The sequence below is a fragment of the Bactrocera dorsalis genome, chromosome 2 (genome assembly GCF_023373825.1).
Source record: "Bactrocera dorsalis isolate Fly_Bdor chromosome 2, ASM2337382v1, whole genome shotgun sequence".
Classification (NCBI taxonomy): domain Eukaryota; kingdom Metazoa; phylum Arthropoda; class Insecta; order Diptera; family Tephritidae; genus Bactrocera; species Bactrocera dorsalis.
In genome coordinates this window covers 10,107,802-10,127,152 of record NC_064304.1, presented here as the reverse complement: position 1 = coordinate 10,127,152, position 19,351 = coordinate 10,107,802, and the positions used below count along the sequence as shown (strand labels likewise).

Below are 19,351 nucleotides of genomic sequence, written 5' to 3'. Positions count from 1 at the left end.
ATTTGTCGTTGCCAATGTGCAAAAGATCATAATTCTTCCGCAGAACCTTTCTCTCGTTAACTCGTAACGCCGACTTATCAGACGTGATCATCGTCCACGCACCATATAGCAGGACAGGGATGATGAGTGACTTGTAGAGTTCGGTCTTTGTTCGTCAAAAGAAGACTTAACTTCTCAAATGCCCACTCAGTCCGAAGTAGCAAGTATGTATGTAGTTGGCAAGAGTTAATATGCGTTGGATTTTGGTTGTTGGTGTAGATATTGGTCCCAAGATAGACGAAATTATCAACGACTTCGAAGTTATGACTGTCAACAATAACATGCGAGGAAGACTGTTTGTTTGATGACAGGAGTTATTTGGTCTTGCCCTCGTTCACTACCAGACCCTTTTATTTCGTTTCTTTGTCCAACTTGAAGAAGTAGATCGAATGCCGCGGTTGTGACAGCCAATGATATCGTTGCCATCGGCGTACGCCAGCTGTTTTACACCTTGTAGAAGATTCTGACTTCTCTATTTAGCTCTGCAGCTTGAATTATTTTCTCCAGCACAAGTTGTAGAAGTCGTCCCATAGGGAGTCCCTTTGTCTGAAACCTCGTTTGATATCGAAAGTCTCGGCGAGGTCCGTATTAGTTTTGTGGGGATACCAAATTAACAAACAAAAAAAACAATTTTTTTATTTTCAAAGTTTAACTACTCAGTAATATGTCAATAGGTATTTTTAAAACTGAAATTATTTTCAGAGGTATAAGAGATAGGAGAGGCACAAAATGATCGTAAGTCGACAATTGAAACACCAGTTCTTTGTTTTCCAAAAATTAGCCAATCACAACCCCATACTTTGGGTCAGAAGCATCATGTAGACGGACACCGAGCTCAAGATAAGCAACGCTGTCTAGTTTTGAATCATTATAGCTCTGGCCTGAAAGGCATTAGCATAGTTAGAATGATCCTCTTAAAGCCAAATATACACCATTTTGTGCGTAGTCAATTTCATAATGCTTCACCAATGTATATGTAAATACCACCTTCCTTATTGGTAAAAATACTAAGACAATCGATTTGTATTAGCTTCTCTTGAATTTTCTCTAGCAAAATCATTTGCCAAAGAAAGCAATCAATTGATGTAAGGTTGAGCAAATAAGGAAAATCTCAAGCAAGCTCCTGGACTTTCTGACGAATGCCAAACTTGTGACTTGACATTGTCCTGATGGAACACAATTGCTCTGCTATTGGCCAAAGCTCCAAAGCTGGCCGTTACTGGGTGATCGTTTCCTTTAAAAAGTCCAACTGTTGGCAATACATGTTCGAATACAGAGTTTGGTGGTAGTAGCTCGTAGTTGCTGAATCCCAGTTAGTGCCATGAAACACACAGCAAACCTCTCCTTAAAGTCAGTCTTACCTTGTCGTTTGGTCCGGCTCATCTTAATTCGAACAGGACCTTGATTTGCTTGACCTCCTCGTAAGCGATCTATTATCCAACACAGCTATCTAACTAGACCTGATATGTACTGAATTGATCAGTTCAGACCTACATAAATACCATATACATATGTATGTAGATGCGCATATACGATGTTTAAATATTATATAATATACAAAAGCATAAAGCATTTTATGCCGCCAGCTACTTCGGAAGTCCAAATGTGTTTCCTTTAAGAATAATCAATTAATTGGAAGTTTTTGTTTATCAACACTAAAAAGAACCTCAAGGTCGTGTTGTTGTTGTACAATGTTCGCTAATTATTTAATTTCAGGCATGCGAAAGCAACATAACATACGCACTAAGTAATCACGAAGGTGCACAGAGTACTCGAACATGGAACCAGTTTTTATTGTTTAATCTGACCAAAATATTTTTAAAGTTTATGTACAAACATGATTGCATCTCTAGCATAACACATGATTACATACAATATTTATTATGCTAATATACAAGTAGATCTGCCTTAATTCACCAAAAAACAGTAATGATGATTACATTATTTAAAAGCAAATACAAGTGTGTAAATAATAAGTGCTGTTCTAAATCACATTAAGATTCGAGTACTACAAAACATGATTAACTACATATAAACATATGTTTTCGCATGTGGCTAATGATAGTTGAGACCTCTTTTACCAGTGGCTACGAAATCGTTCATAGTTGTTAAAAACAAGCAAAAAAGGTAACTTCGGTTGCACCGAAACTATAATACCAAATATTCCCCACAAGAGCTTGATTCTGATCGACAAGTTAATATAACTAATATGGCTGTGTAAACTGACTTTGAGCAATATCAAAAGCTTCGTCAGGATCGAGAAGGACCTCTACGAGGCAATTGATACCAAACGTGGTTTCAATCAAGGCGACTACCTATCGTGCGACTTCTTCAATCTGCTGCTGGAGAAAATAATTCGAGCTGCAGATCTGAATAGAGAAGATACAATCTTCTACAAAAGTGTGTAATTACTGGCGTTCGCCAGTGACATCGATATAATTAGCTCTACTTTCTCCAGAATGGATAACGCAACGAAGCAAATTGGTCTGGTGGTGAACGAGGGTAAGACGAAATATTTTCTGTCATCAAAAAAAACAGTCGTCGCACTCGGGACTTGGCTCCAACGTCACTGTTGACAGTCATAACTTCGAAGTGTAGATAATTTTGTCAATGTTGGAACCAGTATTAACAGCAACAACAATGTCAGCTTCGAAATCCAAAGAAGAATGACTCTTACCAACTGCGGCATCTGAACTGAGGAGGCAATTGAGAAGTAAAGTCGTCTATCAATAAACAAAGACCAAACTCTACAAGACACTCATCATCCCAGTCTTGCTTTATGGTGCAGAGGCATGGACGATGATCACATCTGATGAGTTTGCGTTACGAGTTTTCGAGAGAAAGGTTCTGCGGAAGCTTTGCGCATTGGCAACGGCGAATACCGCAGTCGATAGAACGATGAGCTGTACGGGATATAGACAGAGAATGAATGAAAACACTACTTCATTGCATTAACGACTGCGATTTGCTTATCAACTTCGAAGAAGTGATCCATTTTTTAAACGCATTGTTACTGTCTACGAAAAGTGGATGTTTACAAGAATATAAAAATCAAGAGATCATGACTCACCAGCTCAAATTACTTTGTCTGTTTGGTGGTCTCTAATAGATCGTTTATTTCAGCTTTGGCCCGACAATTATTACGATGAATTCTGAATTTTATTGTGATCAGCTAGACAATTTTAGTGGTGCAATCAAATAAAAGTGACCAAAATTGATTAATAGAAAAGATAATGTGTTCTGCAATGATAATGCAAGTTTGATGACTCACCAAAAAAATTTCCAACTTGAATGGGATGTTTGCCACACCCACCATATTCTGCAGATTTGGCGCACCTTTTGGACCATTACTTGTTCCATAAGTTCATAAGTACAATTTTAGTGTTTTTTCATAGAAAAAAAATCAAAAAATGTTTTGTTCTTTTTGTACCTTAATATAATCATTTAGTGATCTAAAAGGATCCTTCAGAAGGGTGCGAAAATGTAAAGTTTATACAGTGTTCAAGAGGTTTAGGAGATGGCTAAAAAGTATATGATCACAATGGTATTTTCAAGCAGTTATTTGCCATTATAATGTGTAATACGCTTTGGCTACCTCGAAGTCTCATGATTACCACAAACTAGAAGTTCCATGAATTCCTAATCCAATATCACAAGAAGGAGAATCCTATGGACGACTCTATATTTACTTTACTTTTAAAATTCCAAAATAAGAAAAAGCGCTAACTTCGGCTACATCAAAGCTATTAGACCCTTCACGTGTGCGTCGTATAGCGTAAAAGCATGTAAAACTGTATTTATTTTGATTATTGGTCAGCTTGTATAGAATCTATATTATATGAAGGTTGATCCATTTCATTTTTTAAAGAAAAACATATTTAATGGGGAATGTTTATTATCATTTGAATAAACATTCTTTGGCATTTATTTTTCAAGATTATCTTTTTCAAATGTTGGCCGCGGCTACGTCTCACATGTGAGCCAAAGACTTTAGACCTTAACTATATCCACTGGAAAAAGTTTAACATTATGATATCACACGATCTTGGTGACCAATCGACCGGCCCAAAACGTGAAATTATCTGCTCACCTTCCTCAATTCATTGATTGATGCAATTTGTGGGAAGTGGCGCTGCCATGTTGAAACCAAATGTCGCCGAGATCACGAGTTTCATCAAATAGTCGGTTATCATAGCGCGGTAGTGATCAGCATTGACGGTTATGTACTCACCAGGATTATTTTTGAAGAAATATGGACCGATGGTTTCACCGGCCCACAAACCACATCAAATCGTTGATTTTTCTGGATGAAATGTCATCTCCTGAATCTCTTCAGGTTGCTCTTCGTCCCAAATGCAGCAATTGCGCTTGTTTACATATCCATTGAGCCAGAAATAGGCTTTATCGCTGAACAAAATTCAAAATTCTTCAAATTTCAAGAGCCCTAAGAGCGAAGCGATGTCGCTTGGGAAAGTCGAGCGGCTTCATTTCTTGCACAAGTTGTACGCTTTCTGCGCCTAATTGTAGAGTGTGCCTTGATGATGTCTGAATGAATGGTGCATGTTCCCAGTTTCCTATAAATTGTCGATGGATTTTTTGAGAAGTTATTTCAGAACATAGTTGGTATGTATTTATATTTGGAGACTGCACTTGGCCTGTTCAAACGCCCACTAAAGAAAAATTTTACTTTGTAATTTTTAGACTTTGGTACGGACGTGACTTGATTGCAACTTTGAATGCAAAAATTCTGTAATTACTTTCAAATAATAAAGCGGCTTATAGTTATGGTACTAAGCTTAATCCAGAATAAAAAACAAAAAACATTAATTGAATAGGATCTCTAGTCATCTTCTAGCTGTTTAATTTCCCCCTTGTAAGTGTGCAAATGCCCAGTTAGTAATTAGTATTTCCGCGAAAGCACGCTCATTCTATCTTTATAGATCTATTAGTAATTTAAGGTGTAATCTTTCCGCATAACGTCTAATAAAGTTATATAATATGTAGATAAAGCAAATTATAACCTAAACGGTCATTACATACATAGTTTACATGAGCCGTTAATTTACTAGTATGGTGTTAATCAATTTTCCAAATACCTGTTTTATTACAAATACAGTAAATACTGTTATAAAAGCACTTTGCGTGTTTAATCATTAATCGTGTGTAACTTAGCTTCAGGAGTTTAGATATTTGTTCGATATTGATGCGAGGAAGAACTAATGGTCTTGGGATGACCTCAAGGACTGTTTTAAATAGGATCTGTGCCCAATTATAATGCCAATTCATTGATAGTTAAATTTTGGAGAAATATTATATACTGGTTCAAACTTACGCCTAAACAATTTACAAATCGTTCAACTTAATTAAGAAAATCCACGTTCTGTAAAGAACGTGTTTACGGTCAACATAATCGACCTACTGAGTCTTGAGACCCAGTATTTATTATTGGATAATATTCAGCCGAGTAGAGCACGGACAGCTTACAGTGAAGAAAAAATGGCAGCCGTAGCTGAAAGTGTACACGAAGACAGAAGAGAGTCGATTTGGCGCCGTTCGCAGCAACTCGGACTGACATATGGAACGATTGGGCGCATTTTACATCGAGATCTTAAATTGAAGCATACAAAATAAAGCTTTCTCTTCGCTCTATGGACTCTTCAAAAGGATCAAGAAGATCCGAAGAAAAGCGTTGAAGAGATTCGAGAGCTGCCATTTCACGCAAAAAAAACAACGGTTTGGGGTGGTTTATGGGTCGGTGGAATCATCGGTCAATATTTCTTCAAAAATAGTGCCAGTTAGAGTGTAACCGCCAATAGCGACCGTTATCGCGACATGATAACAGACTATTTGATGAAGCTCATGATCTTGGCGGCATTCTCGTCGCCCTCTTTCTGCACATCGTATCAATCAATGGATTTATTAAGAGAACACTTCGGTGAGCAAATAATTTCACGTTTTGGGCTGGTCGATTGGCTACTAAGATCGTGTGATATTACAGGGCTAGACTTTTCCTTTGGCGATATGTAAAGTCTAAAGTTTATGCGGACAATCCCGCTTCGACACAGGCCTTAGAATAAAGCATCACGCGTGTTATTCGTCAGTTACCAGTTGAAATGCTCGAACGAGTCATCGCAAATTGGATTCAACGGATGAACCATCTGAAATCTAGCCGCGACTGCCGGACTTCTGGGATTTCTTGATGCACGGTGACCTCTTTAAGACAAACTTAGATCTGTTAATTATTAAAGTATCCCTATTTAGAATGCAACCTCGCTGTAAATATAATTCAATATCCAAGAATCTAACCTACCACCAATGAAATATCCGTGGCACGTCTACTTTGCCTCTAACATAAACTTCGCAAGACCAAATAAGTCTTTTGTTTTCTTTTGTCATCACATTTTTTGTGTAAAGTTTCCATAAATGAGAACTGCAAGCCAACTATCGGTTAAAACGCCGGTAAATCACGGAAAAGCGCTACTAGAAATTCGCTCTGCGAAACCTTGAAAATTGGCAAAACTAACCGAAACTCTTGTGTACATGTGACCTTTCATCTCTTTCTTACGTATAGACTAACTGAGTATCCGCTGTATTAGTATTCACGCTGACTTTTTCCAAGCCTAGAAGTTCCAGTAGTGTTTTTTGCTGGAACGCATCCAAGTTCATTATCATATTCTCATATTTTCAAAACACCCTTCATTATCCAAATAATTTTGAGAACTCTAATCATAAACAAAGCCATTAAAACGCTATGGCAACGCTTTATTCTCAATCAGCTGGCACAAAATATTTTATTTTAACCTCTATTCTCAATTTGTTATTAATAAACTTTAGCTGTTAGAAATAAAAGTAACATATATTTCATGCTGTAGACATTACAAAAAATAATAAAACCTTTGGTTATCACTGAGAATGATAGTGAATAAGGCCAAGGTGTGTTTCAAACAATTACAAGTGGTATGAAAAAGAAAGATACAATGCTATCAATAGGAACTATCAACTGGCTATTTGTGTGTGGACTGGCATTTTGTTTAGGAGGAGTAGTTGTGTTGAGTTTCATGCCTTTGGGTTCAGGTAATGCTACTCTTTAAAAAATATAGTTGCATGTGTGCTCCAAATCAACGAAATTGTTTTTATTTTCATAGATTGCATATGTCCACTTAGCCGCGGTCAAAAGAAGACAAGCTCCGCATTGTACAATGTGCATTCTGAGTTAGATGGCACTGAGCTGAAAGCGGAGCACAAGTTAGCTGTGTTAGTGCCATTTCGTGATCGATTCGAAGAATTGCTTCAATTTGTGCCACACATGACAAAGTTCCTTACACGCCAGGGAATAGTTCACAAAATATTTCTACTAAATCAAGTAGACCGGTATCGGTTTAACCGTGCGTCACTTATAAATGTTGGTTTTCGTTTCACAAGTGAAGTGTACGACTATATTGCAATGCATGATGTGGACTTATTGCCGATGAACGACGCCTTGCTTTATAAATATCCCAGCGCAACTGGACCACACCATATAGCAGCGCCTGAATTACATCCCAAGTATCATTACGAAACATTTGTAGGTGGTATTTTGTTGGTACGTTGTGAACACTTTAAACAAGTTAATGGGATGTCAAATAAATACTGGGGTTGGGGCTTGGAAGATGACGAATTCTATGTGCGTATTAGAGACGCTGGTCTAAGAGTCACGCGACCAGAGAATATTAACACTGGAGTCAACGACACATTTAGGTATTTGAAAAATAAAATTTTTTTACAAAAGTCCACTAATATACTTACTTCGTTACAGTCATATACATAATCGTTATCATCGCAAACGTGATACACAAAAGTGTTTTAATCAAAAAGAAGTTACTCGTAAACGTGATCGACAAACAGGTCTGAATACATTAAACTATAAAATACTGAAAGTCCATGATGTGTCAATAGATGGTATCTCGATAACTGTTTTGAATATTCTGCTCGAATGTGACATTAAAGAAACACCGTGGTGTGATTGTTCTGGTAATGCCGCAGCCGCTTCTGCGGTGTCCACATGATTGTTTTGGATCAATCAATTGTGCTATACTCTCGCAATAAAGTTGTCATCTCTCATTTTGTATGAATTTAGTTAATCCTAAAACTTAATTTATAGTTCCTTAGTTCAATAAAAAGTGACTTAAAACATTGAAATAATTTTAATTTAATGCATGAGACGTCGGGACACTTTAAAAAGGATGAGGCAATTTAGCCATGTCCATCTGTCCTTATGTACGGGAAATTGGCCCCGAGTTTTAGAGATATCGGTCTGAAACTTTGTTCCCGTTATTTTCTCCCACAAGAAATTATTTATTTGGCGGAATCACCGATATCGGACCACTAAAGCATACAGCAGTCATATAAACTGGTTGATCAAATTAAGTCTTATATTGGAAAGTTCTTTTATTTGTCAAGAATGGTAGGTTCGGTACAACCGAAGTTAAGGTTTTTGCTTATTTTAATTGCACACACCTCCTGAGTTCAAAGTTAGAAAAGACTTCAAAATCAAATACTTTCATATCTCGGTATACACACACATAGTTGTATTTTTGAATATTAAATGTCCTATATAGTTTCTTAGTTCAATATAAAAGTGATACGCATCTACACCATAAAACCTATTTTAATAAACATGAACCATGCCGTAGAGGAATGTCCAAAAAAGCACGTATGTACATAAGCCGCCCATGAAGTTGTTAGTCAGCAAACTTTGGCGATTGATGAAAAATTTGCGCCACTGTGTGCCGGATTTTGCCAAAACCAACAGCCACAAAACGAATACTGATAGGAAGTAAAACAAAAATCCAAGCAATCCATTCAGTCCCAAAATACCTGCAAAATATATTTTTGTTTTAATTAATGTTTTTAGGCACAATAATTCTTTAGAATTGATGCTAACCTGCAGCACAACCGGATAGTGCAGCCATGGAAGTACGGCAATATTCTACAGCCGAAATATTACCGCGTATAGCCGCCTCACTATAAGCGACAATTTCGCCAGTTTTTGTTGTTAATCTGCCACTCATATTTGCAATATTAATTGAATTTTTAGAAAGCAAAATATTTCGTTTGGAACAATGCCGTATTAATTTCTTAATTGAGGAAAACGAATGTCAATAAACAGCTGTTTGCTTTTAATCGATATAGAAGTTATCGATAAAGTAATAATGAAGTGCTGTTAGAGATTGGAGTTTTTAAAATAAAAAAAAATGTAAAGATTGTATTGTTGTAGTAAATATTTAGACTTTCTATTATTGGTTTTAAGTATTTCAAAATTAAACTTTACCAAAACGTCATAAAAACATTGAAATGATATTTATGCTCACGAAACACAGCTAGGCTGTCCACAGCTGATAACGTTGGTTTGATGTGTAATCGAGTTTGGAATGACATTGGAATGATTTGTACCTACAGATGTGTAAATTAAATTCAAATTCAAATTCCAGTTTGTTGTATAATTTCTTAATGTTATTTTAATTATGTATTTGTAGATAAAGTAAATGTTTGAAAGTGAATATGGGAGTTAGCGGTATTAAAATTTTTTTACAAATGACTACGTGCTGATGTTTTGATAAATAATATATTCCATAAAATTAATAGTCTTTATACTATTGCATATATGTAATTGCATATACTTAACGGTTATATATACGTACATAAGGATAAGGATGTCGAGACGAATTAAAATCCGGGTGACTGTTTGCTTGTCTGTCCATGCAAGCTGTAACTTAAGTAAAATTTAAGATATCTTCATGATACCTGGTACACATGTTCTTTTGCTTCCTTCGGTCAGAATCGGCATTGATCGACAAATTTAGACACATAACTTTGTTCATATAAAATGTGCACCTGTGTTTTGAAACTTATAATCACTGAAGCTATATCAATCAAATTTGAGGAGGGCAAATCTGTTCGACATCTCCATAGATAAACTAAAATATATGTTCCGTTCCCACGACAATCTAGTGTGAGTAACCGAAACCGACTCGGATAATTATCCGGTCCAGGACAGTCAACTCGGCACCATTCCTCGAAACGGCCTCTGCCGCTACAACAACAACAACAGTGTAAAATATATGTAAATGTATGCTGCATATTTGAGCTCAAGAAATGCTTATCGAAAGTATCGGCGAATGCTCAGAACTCTCGGACACAGTACCAATTACCATTATAAGGGCAATTAACTGCTGTTAGGTAAACAATTCTTCGTTATTGTATAGGTATAATTATTAAAGACAGTTCATTTTGAGGAAAGCAATTTTTGACCTCCAAAGGCCATGTAAAATATTTGTCTAAATAATCCTTAATCATTCTCGCGACAGTCCTTTGGGGATCTATCCATTGTAGAAACCTATGATTCTACAATGGATTTAACTCTGTTGCAAGAACAACAGCTTGTAAAATTGTTTGTTTGTTATTGTTGTAAGATGAAAACATAAACTCAAATTTACAAATAAAACCCAAATTGAAGTCGTCCTTACTCATATTTTCTACTAAACGAAAACACATACTTTTACATTTCATACAATAATTTATTATCGTCTTTTATTTCGAACAAAATATAAAAAATTATTATAATAATATTTACTTATATATAATATCGTATTAAGTTATAGCTAAAACTGAGTTATAAAAAAAAATTAAAAAATTGATAATAGAAATAATTGTTCAGTTTAATATCTACAATTGCGATTACACGCGCGAATATATTCATTATTTCATTATAGTTTATTTATAATATTAATATTGATTTAAGCCCAATTCTTGTCCGACAAGTGCGAATTGTACAGATTATGCTACATTTACATATTGGCAAATAAAAAACGGAAGAAAAATCAAATTGTTGTAAAGGATCATATTTAAAGTATAATTAGCTTGAGAAATCCAAGAGCTGTGCGCACACAATTTCTAATGCCTATGTATGGGTGTATGTGCGTGTTATTGCATATTGAATTACTTATACTTTAGTTTTACTTTTTATATAAAATCTAAGTGTTTGTTTTTTAATTAATATTTGTGTACTGTTGTTGTGTTGCAATTATTTATTATGTTCGCAAGTGTTGCATAATATGTCTGCCTGTGTAGTAAGTTCAGTTATTGGTATATTACTTTCCGTTAATCTGCATATACTACGATTTATGCGTTTAATTGTAGATATAACTAAGCAGTTTTATTTCTATGAACTATTCGCTGTGTTTTTATTTTTATTTTTACTTTAATTGCATAATTCGTATTCTTTTACTTTTTTTATAAATATACTATATATATTTTTAATACATTTTTTTGCTGCTTTAACCTAGGTGAATAAAAAAGTGAATATCTCGTGGACTCTACATTGTGCGTGTCGCCCGTGGAAATTTCACTGCTAAAGCTCAAGTGACTGAAAATTGCGTTAAAAAGTTACTATTTTCGCTAATACTAAGTGCGTACGCGCTTTAATCATTAATTATAATTATTTATAGTTGCAATACATACCTAAGCGTGTATGTATGTATGTATATAGTTTTACTTATTTACTTTCATTTACGTTTCGTTGCATTTAGTGTAGAAAATTTCATTGCTATTGTGGTTTGTGTTGTTGCAATTACATATAGTTACATATATAAACTTACATTCGTACGTATTTTGTTTATTATTAATTGTTTGCTATTAAAGACTATGCGTTTAACATTAAGGTTAAAAAATTTTCAATCAGTCGAGCATTAGTGATATATACGATTTTAATATATTTTTATTTTTTTTATTCATAATTTTATTTTATATTTTTATATTTATTTTTTATTTTTATATTTATATTCACTTGTGTTTACTAGACTATAATATATTCATATGTGTTGCTTTAACTTTATTACAAAACGTTTTTCTGCTTCGTGCACTGACAAAATTTTACGCCTACGCGCTCAGCTCGCTCTGCCACGCCTTAAACGCTTGCTAGACAGCTAGTCTCAGCTTATTACAATATACAGTTATTATTTTTTATATGCTTAAAAGTATTTGTGCGCATGTGTTAGGGGTAGAACTAAGCTAGGAGCGCATAAAATCAAATGACTCAGCAATTCCATGCGTTAAGGAAAAAAAATTATTTTTAAAAATCGTTTAGCAACGTATTAAGGAAACAGAAAGCGTGTTTTTTGAAAACGTTAAATATAATTAAAAAAATAATTCGAAAACAATTTCATTAATTAAAAATTAAAAAATTACTTGAAAAAATAAAGGAATTATTTAAAAAAAATTAAGTTAATTATTTAAGTTAAAAAAAAAATTAAATTTATTATTAAAATTAAAAAATAATGTTTTAAATTAAAAAAAAAATTTTTAAATTAATTATTAAAATTAAAAAAAAATATATTTTTAAATTAATTACTAAAATTAAAAAAAAAATATTTTTAAATTAATTATTAAAATTAAAAAAATAATTTTGAAAATTAATTAAGAAATTTTTTTTTTAATAATTTTGAAAATTAATTAAGAATTTTTTTTTTAATTTATTCGAAAAAAGTTTAAAAAATAATTTGAAAACCAAAAATTAAAATTTTAAAAATTAATTCAGGAAAAAAATTAAAAATTAATTGCTTCGTTTTTTCTCGTTGTTGCTCGTACAATTTAAGAAGACTAGTAGCAACATTAAAATTTATATATATTTTTATTAAAAAAGTTCGTTGCAAGTGTCGCATATAAAAATTAGTAAAAATCATAGTCTACAATTAGGCGCTAGCGCATGTCTAGCATAGTGTTTAAATATATGTATATATCGAATACAAATATAGTTAATGGCAAAGTTTTTACAATTCATAACGTTATTCTTTGTGGCAGCCACAATATGCGTGCCACACGCCGCTTGCGGGTTGGTGTTTTCGCTTTTAACATATTTTTTTAGTGAGAGTCTCTTGAATTTATTTTTTACATATGTCTAACGGTTATTTTCTTTGCTTGCACGTCGTGCCGCTGCAATCGTGCGCACACAAAGAACCACGTTACAAATATTACTAAAATTTATTATATATTTTTTTTATAATATAAAATTACGTTAGGTTCGTTTGTTTGCTTTGCTTTTGTTGTTGTTTGTTTTTACAATTACAAATTACAAACGAAAATTTCGCTTAAGTAAGTGCGTCCTTAATTACAAAATTGTTAATTGCACCTATACTAGGTATACAGCACAATATCACTGGTTGTTTGCTCGTATGCTAGTTCGAAAAAAAAAACAAAAACAAAAAAAAAATAATAATAATATTTATATATAAATATAGTATATACCTACGAAATATAATAATAATAAGGGTTTGTGTGTTCAAAGCAAAAATAACGGAGCTACATATACAACACATACGCAGATATGTATGTAGGTATGTGTGCCCAACTCATTTTACGCCTCGAAAACGTTCGTTTTTTATTTTTGTTGTTTTTTTGTTTCTTTTCTTTTTTTGTTTTGCATAGTTTCCTTCGTCTCTTGTCTCCATAATTCCATAATGTTTCATTGTGGTTTTGGCACCGGGATTGCAGATTCATTTAAGTTCACTAGTCTTGCTTTGTGTTTGTGTTTGAGTGTGTGTGTGTATGTGTATGTGCGTGTTCCTTATCTGCTGTGTTGTATGCGTAAGCGTTTATGCTTAGCGATTATTTCATCTCTTCCGGCCGGTCGCCACGACAGCCATCACTTGCTGCATCGTGGGCTCGGGCACGCACGCCTGAGGATCACATTTCATCTTTCCATCGCCGCCGCAACTGCAGTAATTTCAAAAAAAGCAAAAAGAAATTGACAAAAGTCATCACATCAGTTTCACGCTTTGGCAAGTAGCAATAGAAAAGTATGTAAATAGTTGAAATTTAGTACTCACGTGCAATTGATGCAGGGACCGCTCGTCGATTCGATCTTCTCGCCAACCTTGTATGATCGGCCGTTGATCAGACAGCCGTTACGTTGCACCGCACCGCCGTACGAGTGGTGCAGGAAGTGTGGCGGCAGTGTTGTGCTTGTCGTTGTCGTACTGGTGGTGATATTCAGTACGGTTGCCATCGACACGGGACATTCGTATCGTGGACAACAGAAACCAGAGATCGGTTCCTCGTGACAGCCGGCAATTGGTGGCGGGCAAGATTGTTGCAAGCAGATAATGTCGCTGCGGAAGCAGAAACAGAAATCGCAGGGATCGTCGCGTGGTATTTGCTGTGCGGACACGTAAAGTTTGCCGCCATAGCGACAGGTGCCGGGACCGAAGACCTCAGATTCGTCTTCGTCGGGATATTCATCGTTGTAGGATGGATATTGGCCGTAGGCGGGCGCCGGTGGTGGATAGTGTGTGATTGTGGGTTGTGTTGTAACGAGCACATCACTGGCGATGAGATTTGTGGGTGTGGTGGCTTCCGCAAGAATTTCGGGTTGCGCAGTTGCATTAGCGACGATGTCAACTCTGCTGTCGATAGCTGGCGTTGGCAGTGTGGTAACAATATGTGGGAATAGCGGATGTACAGTTGTGACACCTTGTTTCTCTTCTGAACTGACTTCAGCTTCTTCTTCAGATGTTTCTGTCTTCTCAGTGGAGCTGACGGGCACTGCTTCTTCAGGAGTGTGTTGTTTATCGCCTTCTGTTTCGGCAACAGGTTGCACAGTTGCTGTTTGTTGTTGTTCTTCGGCAATCTCGGCTTCTGTTTTGGTTGCTGTTGGCTGCTTCTCCGTTTCCGATTCAGCTTCAGGCGTAGGTGGTACTGATGCAGTTTCTTTGTCCTCATCGATTTCACCTTCCGGTTTGCTCGTCGCCGATTCTTTTTCGAGTTCGGATTCAGGAGCGGCTGTTGCAGGAATCTTTTCTTCAGATTCGACCTGAGGTTTAGCTGTCGCTGATTGTACTTCCTCTTCGGATTCAATTTCAGGTTTAGCTGTTGCTGGTTGTTCCTCCTCTTCGGATTCAGTTTCAGGTTTAGCTGTTGCAGGTTGTTTTTCTTCGTCGAAACCGACTTCAGGAGTGGCTGATGCTGGGTATCCAGGCTTAGCTGACGCTGGTTGTTCCTTTTCTTCGGATTCGATTTCAGGTTTAGCAGTTGCAGGTTGTTTTCCTTCTTCAGATTCGATTTCAGGAGCACCGGTTGCTGGAATCTTTTCTTCATCAGATTCGACCTGAGGTTTGGCTGTCGCTGATTCTTTCTCTTCGGACTCAATTTCAGGTTTAGCTGTTACAGGTTGTTTTTCTTCTTCTGATTCGATTACAGGAGCACCTGTTGCGGGGATCTTTTCTTCTTCAGATTCGACCTGAGGTTTGGCTGTCGCTGATTCTACCTCTTCAGACTCAATTTCAGGTTTAGCTGTTGCAGGTTGTTTTTCTTCTTCAGATTCGATTTCAGGAGCACCTGTTGCTGGGATCTTTTCTTCATCAGATTCGACCTGAGGTTTGGCTGTCGCTGATTCTATCTCTTCGGACTCAATTTCAGGTTTAGCTGTTACAGGTTGTTTTTCTTCTTCTGATTCGATCTCAGGTTTACCAGTTGCCGGTTGTTTTTCTTCTTCTGATTCGGCTTCAGGAGTGGCTGTTACTGGGATCTTTTCTTCATCGGATTCAACCTGAGGCTTAGCTGTCGCTGGCTGTTCCTTCTCTTCAGACTCAATTTCAGGTTTAGCTGTTGCAGGTTGTTTTTCTTCTTCTGATTCAACTTCAGGAGCGGCTGTCGCTGCGATCTCAGATTCAATTTCAGGCTTAGCTGTTGCTGGTTGTTCTTCTTCAAATTCGGTCTCAGGCTTAGCAGATGGTTTGTCAGATTCGACTTCAGGAGCGACTGATACTCCAATTTCAGGCTTAACTGTTGCTGGCTGTTCTTCCTCTTCAGATTCAATTTCAGGCTTAACTGCTGCAGGTTGTTTTTCTTCATCAGATTCGATTTCAGGAGCACCGGTTGCTGGAATCTTTTCTTCATCAGATTCGACCTGAGGTTTGGCTGTCGCTGATTCTATCTCTTCGGACTCAATTTCAGGTTTAGCAGTTGCAGGTTGTTTTTCTTCTTCAGATTCGATTTCAGGAGCAGCTGTTGCAGCAATCTTTTCTTCATCAGATTCGACCTGAGGCTTAGCTGTTGCTGGCTGTTCCTCCTCCTCGGATTCAATTTCAGGTTTGGCTGTTGCAGGTTGTTTTTCTTCTTCAGATTCGATTTCAGGAGCACCGGTTGATGGAATCTTTCCTTCATCAGATTCGACCTGAGGTTTGGCTGTCGCTGATTCTATCTCTTCGAACTCAATTTCAGGTTTAGCAGTTGCAGGTTGTTTCTCTTCTTCAGATTCAGACACAGGAGCGGCTGTTGCTGGGATATTTTCTTCATCAGATTCGACCTGAGGTTTGACGGTCGCTGATTGTTCCTTCTCTTCGGATTCGATTTCAGGAGCACCTGTTGCAGGTTGTTTCTCTTCTTCGGATTCGACTTCAGGAGCGGCTGTTGCTGTGATCTCAGATTCAACTGCAGGCTTAGCTGTCGCTGGTTGTTCCTCCTCTTCAGATTCGATTTCAGGTTTAGGTGTTGCAGGTTGTTTTTCTTCTTCGGACTCAGTCACAGGAATGGCGGAAGCGTGGGTCTCAGATTCAATTTCAGGCTTAGCTGTCACTGTTTGTTCCTCTTTTCCGGGTTCAAGTTCGGGAACCGCTGTAGCAGGTTGTTCCTTCTCTTCGGATTCGATTTCAGGTTTAGCTGTTGCAGGTTGTTCTTCTTCATCAGATTCGACCTGAGGTTTGGCTGTCGCTGATTCTACCTCTTCGAACTCAACTTCAGGTTTAGCTGTTGCAGGTTGTTCTTCTTCTTCAGATTCGACATGAGGTTTGCTTGTGGCCGGTTGTTCTTCCTTTTCAGATTCAGTTACGGATTCGGCTACCTCAACCAAAGGTTTGCCCGTGGTGTGTTGCTCTTTCTGAACTGTATCTATTTCCGGAACAGCAGTGGCGAATTCTTGTTCATCGGCTACGTCTTGTGGTTTAGCTGACGTTGGTTTCTCTTCTTCCTTTTCGGGTTTCGATGTTGCTGTTGCTTCCTCAGCTTCGGTTTCTGGAGCAGCTGGAGAAGGTTGTTTCTCCTTATCTGCCGCATCTAACGCTGGTTGAGATTCCTCGCTGATTTCAGGTTTCGTAGTCTCTTCCTCGGCTGTAGGCTTATCTGTAACTGCAACCATGTCTGCGCCCACAAATTGTGGTTTCAAAGCGGGTTCAACGGTTATATCCTCAATATTTTCACCTTCTTCACCAGAAGCTTCCAACTCGTCCTTGGATGGTTCAATGGGTTTAATAGCACTTTCAGTAGTGCTATGCAAGATGTGATCCGTAACGAATTCTCCAATATGTTGTACCTTGTGTTCAGTTGTGCTCTCTTCTTCAGATTCTACTGATGTATCGCTTTCCTCTACTGATTCTAAATCAGCTATTACTGCTGGGGCAGGAGTAACATTTATGTCTTCTTGAGATGGTACAATAGGTTGAACGGTTGCTTCTTCGATATCCAAGTCCAAGCGAGGAGCAATTGTAACACCTTGGCTTTCGTCCTCAGTTGGAGCAATAGTAGTGTATTTATCTGCTTTATGAATCTCATCCGTTTCTTTCTTGCTGTCATCAAAACTAATTCCAGCGTCCACACCAGGAGCAGCAGTAGCCCTCTCGAATTCTTCATCGGCCGCAGGAGCGGATGTGACTTTTTCATGATCAACATCTTGAGCTCCAGGAGCAGATGTAACTTCTTGAGGCTGTTCAGCAGTTGGAACAGACGTGACTTTAGTTGCAGATTCAGCATGAGGAGTGACGGTGGTTCTTTCAATGTCTTCCTTTTCGGGTTCTTCTGGAATCGGAGTTGCAGTGACCTTTTCAATTCCTTCGATGCCAAGGGCAGGAGCAAGAGTAGTACTTTCCAAAAATTCATCACCTCCAACAACAGGAGCAATGGTTTCCTTTTCAGATACCGCACTACTAGGAGTAACAGAGATTTTATCGGCTTCTTCGTCAAATTCGATTGTGGGCGCGGCAGTAGATATTTCAGCTTCGTCGACTTCAGGAGCGATTGTAACCTTCTCAGCACCTTCCTCAACATGGTCAACATCACTAGGCTTTTCAACTTTTTCGGTGCCAGGAGCGGCAGTAACATTGTCGATTTCCTCAGTTTCAGGAACTTCATCCTTTGCGATTTCAGGAGCGACGGTACTCTTTTCAAGTTCTTCGATACCAGGAACAATAGTAACCTTATCCACGCCTTCGAATACAGGAACCGGAGTAGTTTTCTCCAAAATTTCACCTTCTTCGTGTTCAGGTGCGACTGAAGCCTTTTCAGTGACTCTATCAATATCTTCAATTTCTGGTGTACGGGTAGTTTTCTCTGCGGCTTCAGAATAAGAGGTGTCAGGAGAGGGCGTAGTTTTTTCGGCTCCTTCGATTTCTTGTGCGGGAGCAATTGTTGATTTCTCAGTCTCCTCCAAAGTAGGTGCAGCAGTGATTTTGTCAACACTTTCGAATTCAGGAGCAAGAGTAGATTTCTCCACACCTTCAGCTTCCTGTGCTCCAGGACCTGCGGTAACATGTTCAATCTCTTCTGAAACTGGAGCAGATGTAATATCTTCGCCTTCCTGCACCTCACTGATCTTTTTAAGACCTTCATCGATTTCGGGAGCAGCAGTGCCCTTTTCGCCTTCTTCAACGCTTTCACCTTCTGATGTAACTTGTCCACTTCCCTCAGTTTCTTCAATTTCAGGAGCTGCAGTAACCTTTTCACCTTCAACAGTATCTCCTTTAGGTGCAATTTGTCCGCTTCCCTCCGCTTCTTCAATTTCAGGAGCTGCAGTAGTTTTGTGAACACCTTCGATTCCAGGAGCAACTGTGACTTTTTCACCTTCTTCAAGAGTTTCTCCTTCAGGTGTAATCTGTCCGCTTCCTTCGGCTTCTTCGATTTCAGGAGCTGCAGTAGTTTTGTGAACACCTTCGACTCCAGGAGCAGCTGTGACCTTTTCACCTTCTTCAAGAGTTTCTCCTTCAGGTGTAATCTGTCCGCTTCCTTCGGCTTCTTCGATTTCAGGAGCTGCAGTAGTTTTGTGAACACCTTCGATTCCAGGAGCAACTGTGACTTTTTCACCTTCTTCAAGAGTTTCTCCTTCAGGTGTAATCTGTCCGCTTCCTTCGGCTTCTTCGATTTCAGGAGCTGCAGTAGTTTTGTGAACACCTTCGACTCCAGGAGCAGCTGTGACCTGTTCACCTTCTTCAAGAGTTTCTCCTTCAGGTGTAATCTGTCCGCTTCCTTCGGCTTCTTCGATTTCAGGAGCTGCAGTAATTTTGTGAACACC

At 37.6% G+C, this 19,351-nt stretch overlaps 3 protein-coding genes across 3 annotated transcripts in view; 1 reads left to right on the top strand and 2 right to left on the bottom strand.

Annotated features, from left to right (window-relative positions):
- Window positions 1–6,820: 6,820 nt before the first annotated feature.
- LOC105223644 (beta-1,4-galactosyltransferase 7) lies at window positions 6,821–8,220 on the top strand. Its single transcript, XM_011201405.4, has 3 exons — window positions 6,821–7,113; window positions 7,185–7,776; window positions 7,835–8,220. Exons 1-3 carry the CDS (start codon window positions 6,999–7,001, stop codon window positions 8,082–8,084), a joined length of 957 nt encoding a protein of 318 aa, XP_011199707.2. The 5' UTR covers window positions 6,821–6,998; the 3' UTR covers window positions 8,085–8,220.
- A 363-nt stretch (window positions 8,221–8,583) lies between these two features.
- LOC105223643 (ER membrane protein complex subunit 6) lies at window positions 8,584–9,182 on the bottom strand. Its single transcript, XM_011201404.4, has 2 exons — window positions 8,963–9,182; window positions 8,584–8,895 (listed from the first exon to the last, which is right to left on the bottom strand). The coding sequence occupies exons 1-2, from the start codon at window positions 9,087–9,089 to the stop codon at window positions 8,687–8,689; spliced, it is 336 nt and encodes a 111-aa protein (XP_011199706.1). The 5' UTR covers window positions 9,090–9,182; the 3' UTR covers window positions 8,584–8,686.
- Window positions 9,183–12,611: 3,429 nt separating this feature from the next.
- LOC105223667 (microtubule-associated protein futsch) overlaps window positions 12,612–19,351 on the bottom strand; it is a 116,290-nt gene continuing 109,550 nt past the window's right edge. The window contains exons 9-11 of the mRNA XM_049447229.1: window positions 15,338–19,255; window positions 13,902–15,205; window positions 12,612–13,788 (exon numbers count right to left, since the gene is read on the bottom strand). Coding sequence (XP_049303186.1) covers window positions 13,686–13,788; window positions 13,902–15,205; window positions 15,338–19,255 — 5,325 coding nt within the window. The 3' untranslated portion in view covers window positions 12,612–13,685. The remainder of the gene's footprint in view (window positions 13,789–13,901; window positions 15,206–15,337; window positions 19,256–19,351) is intronic.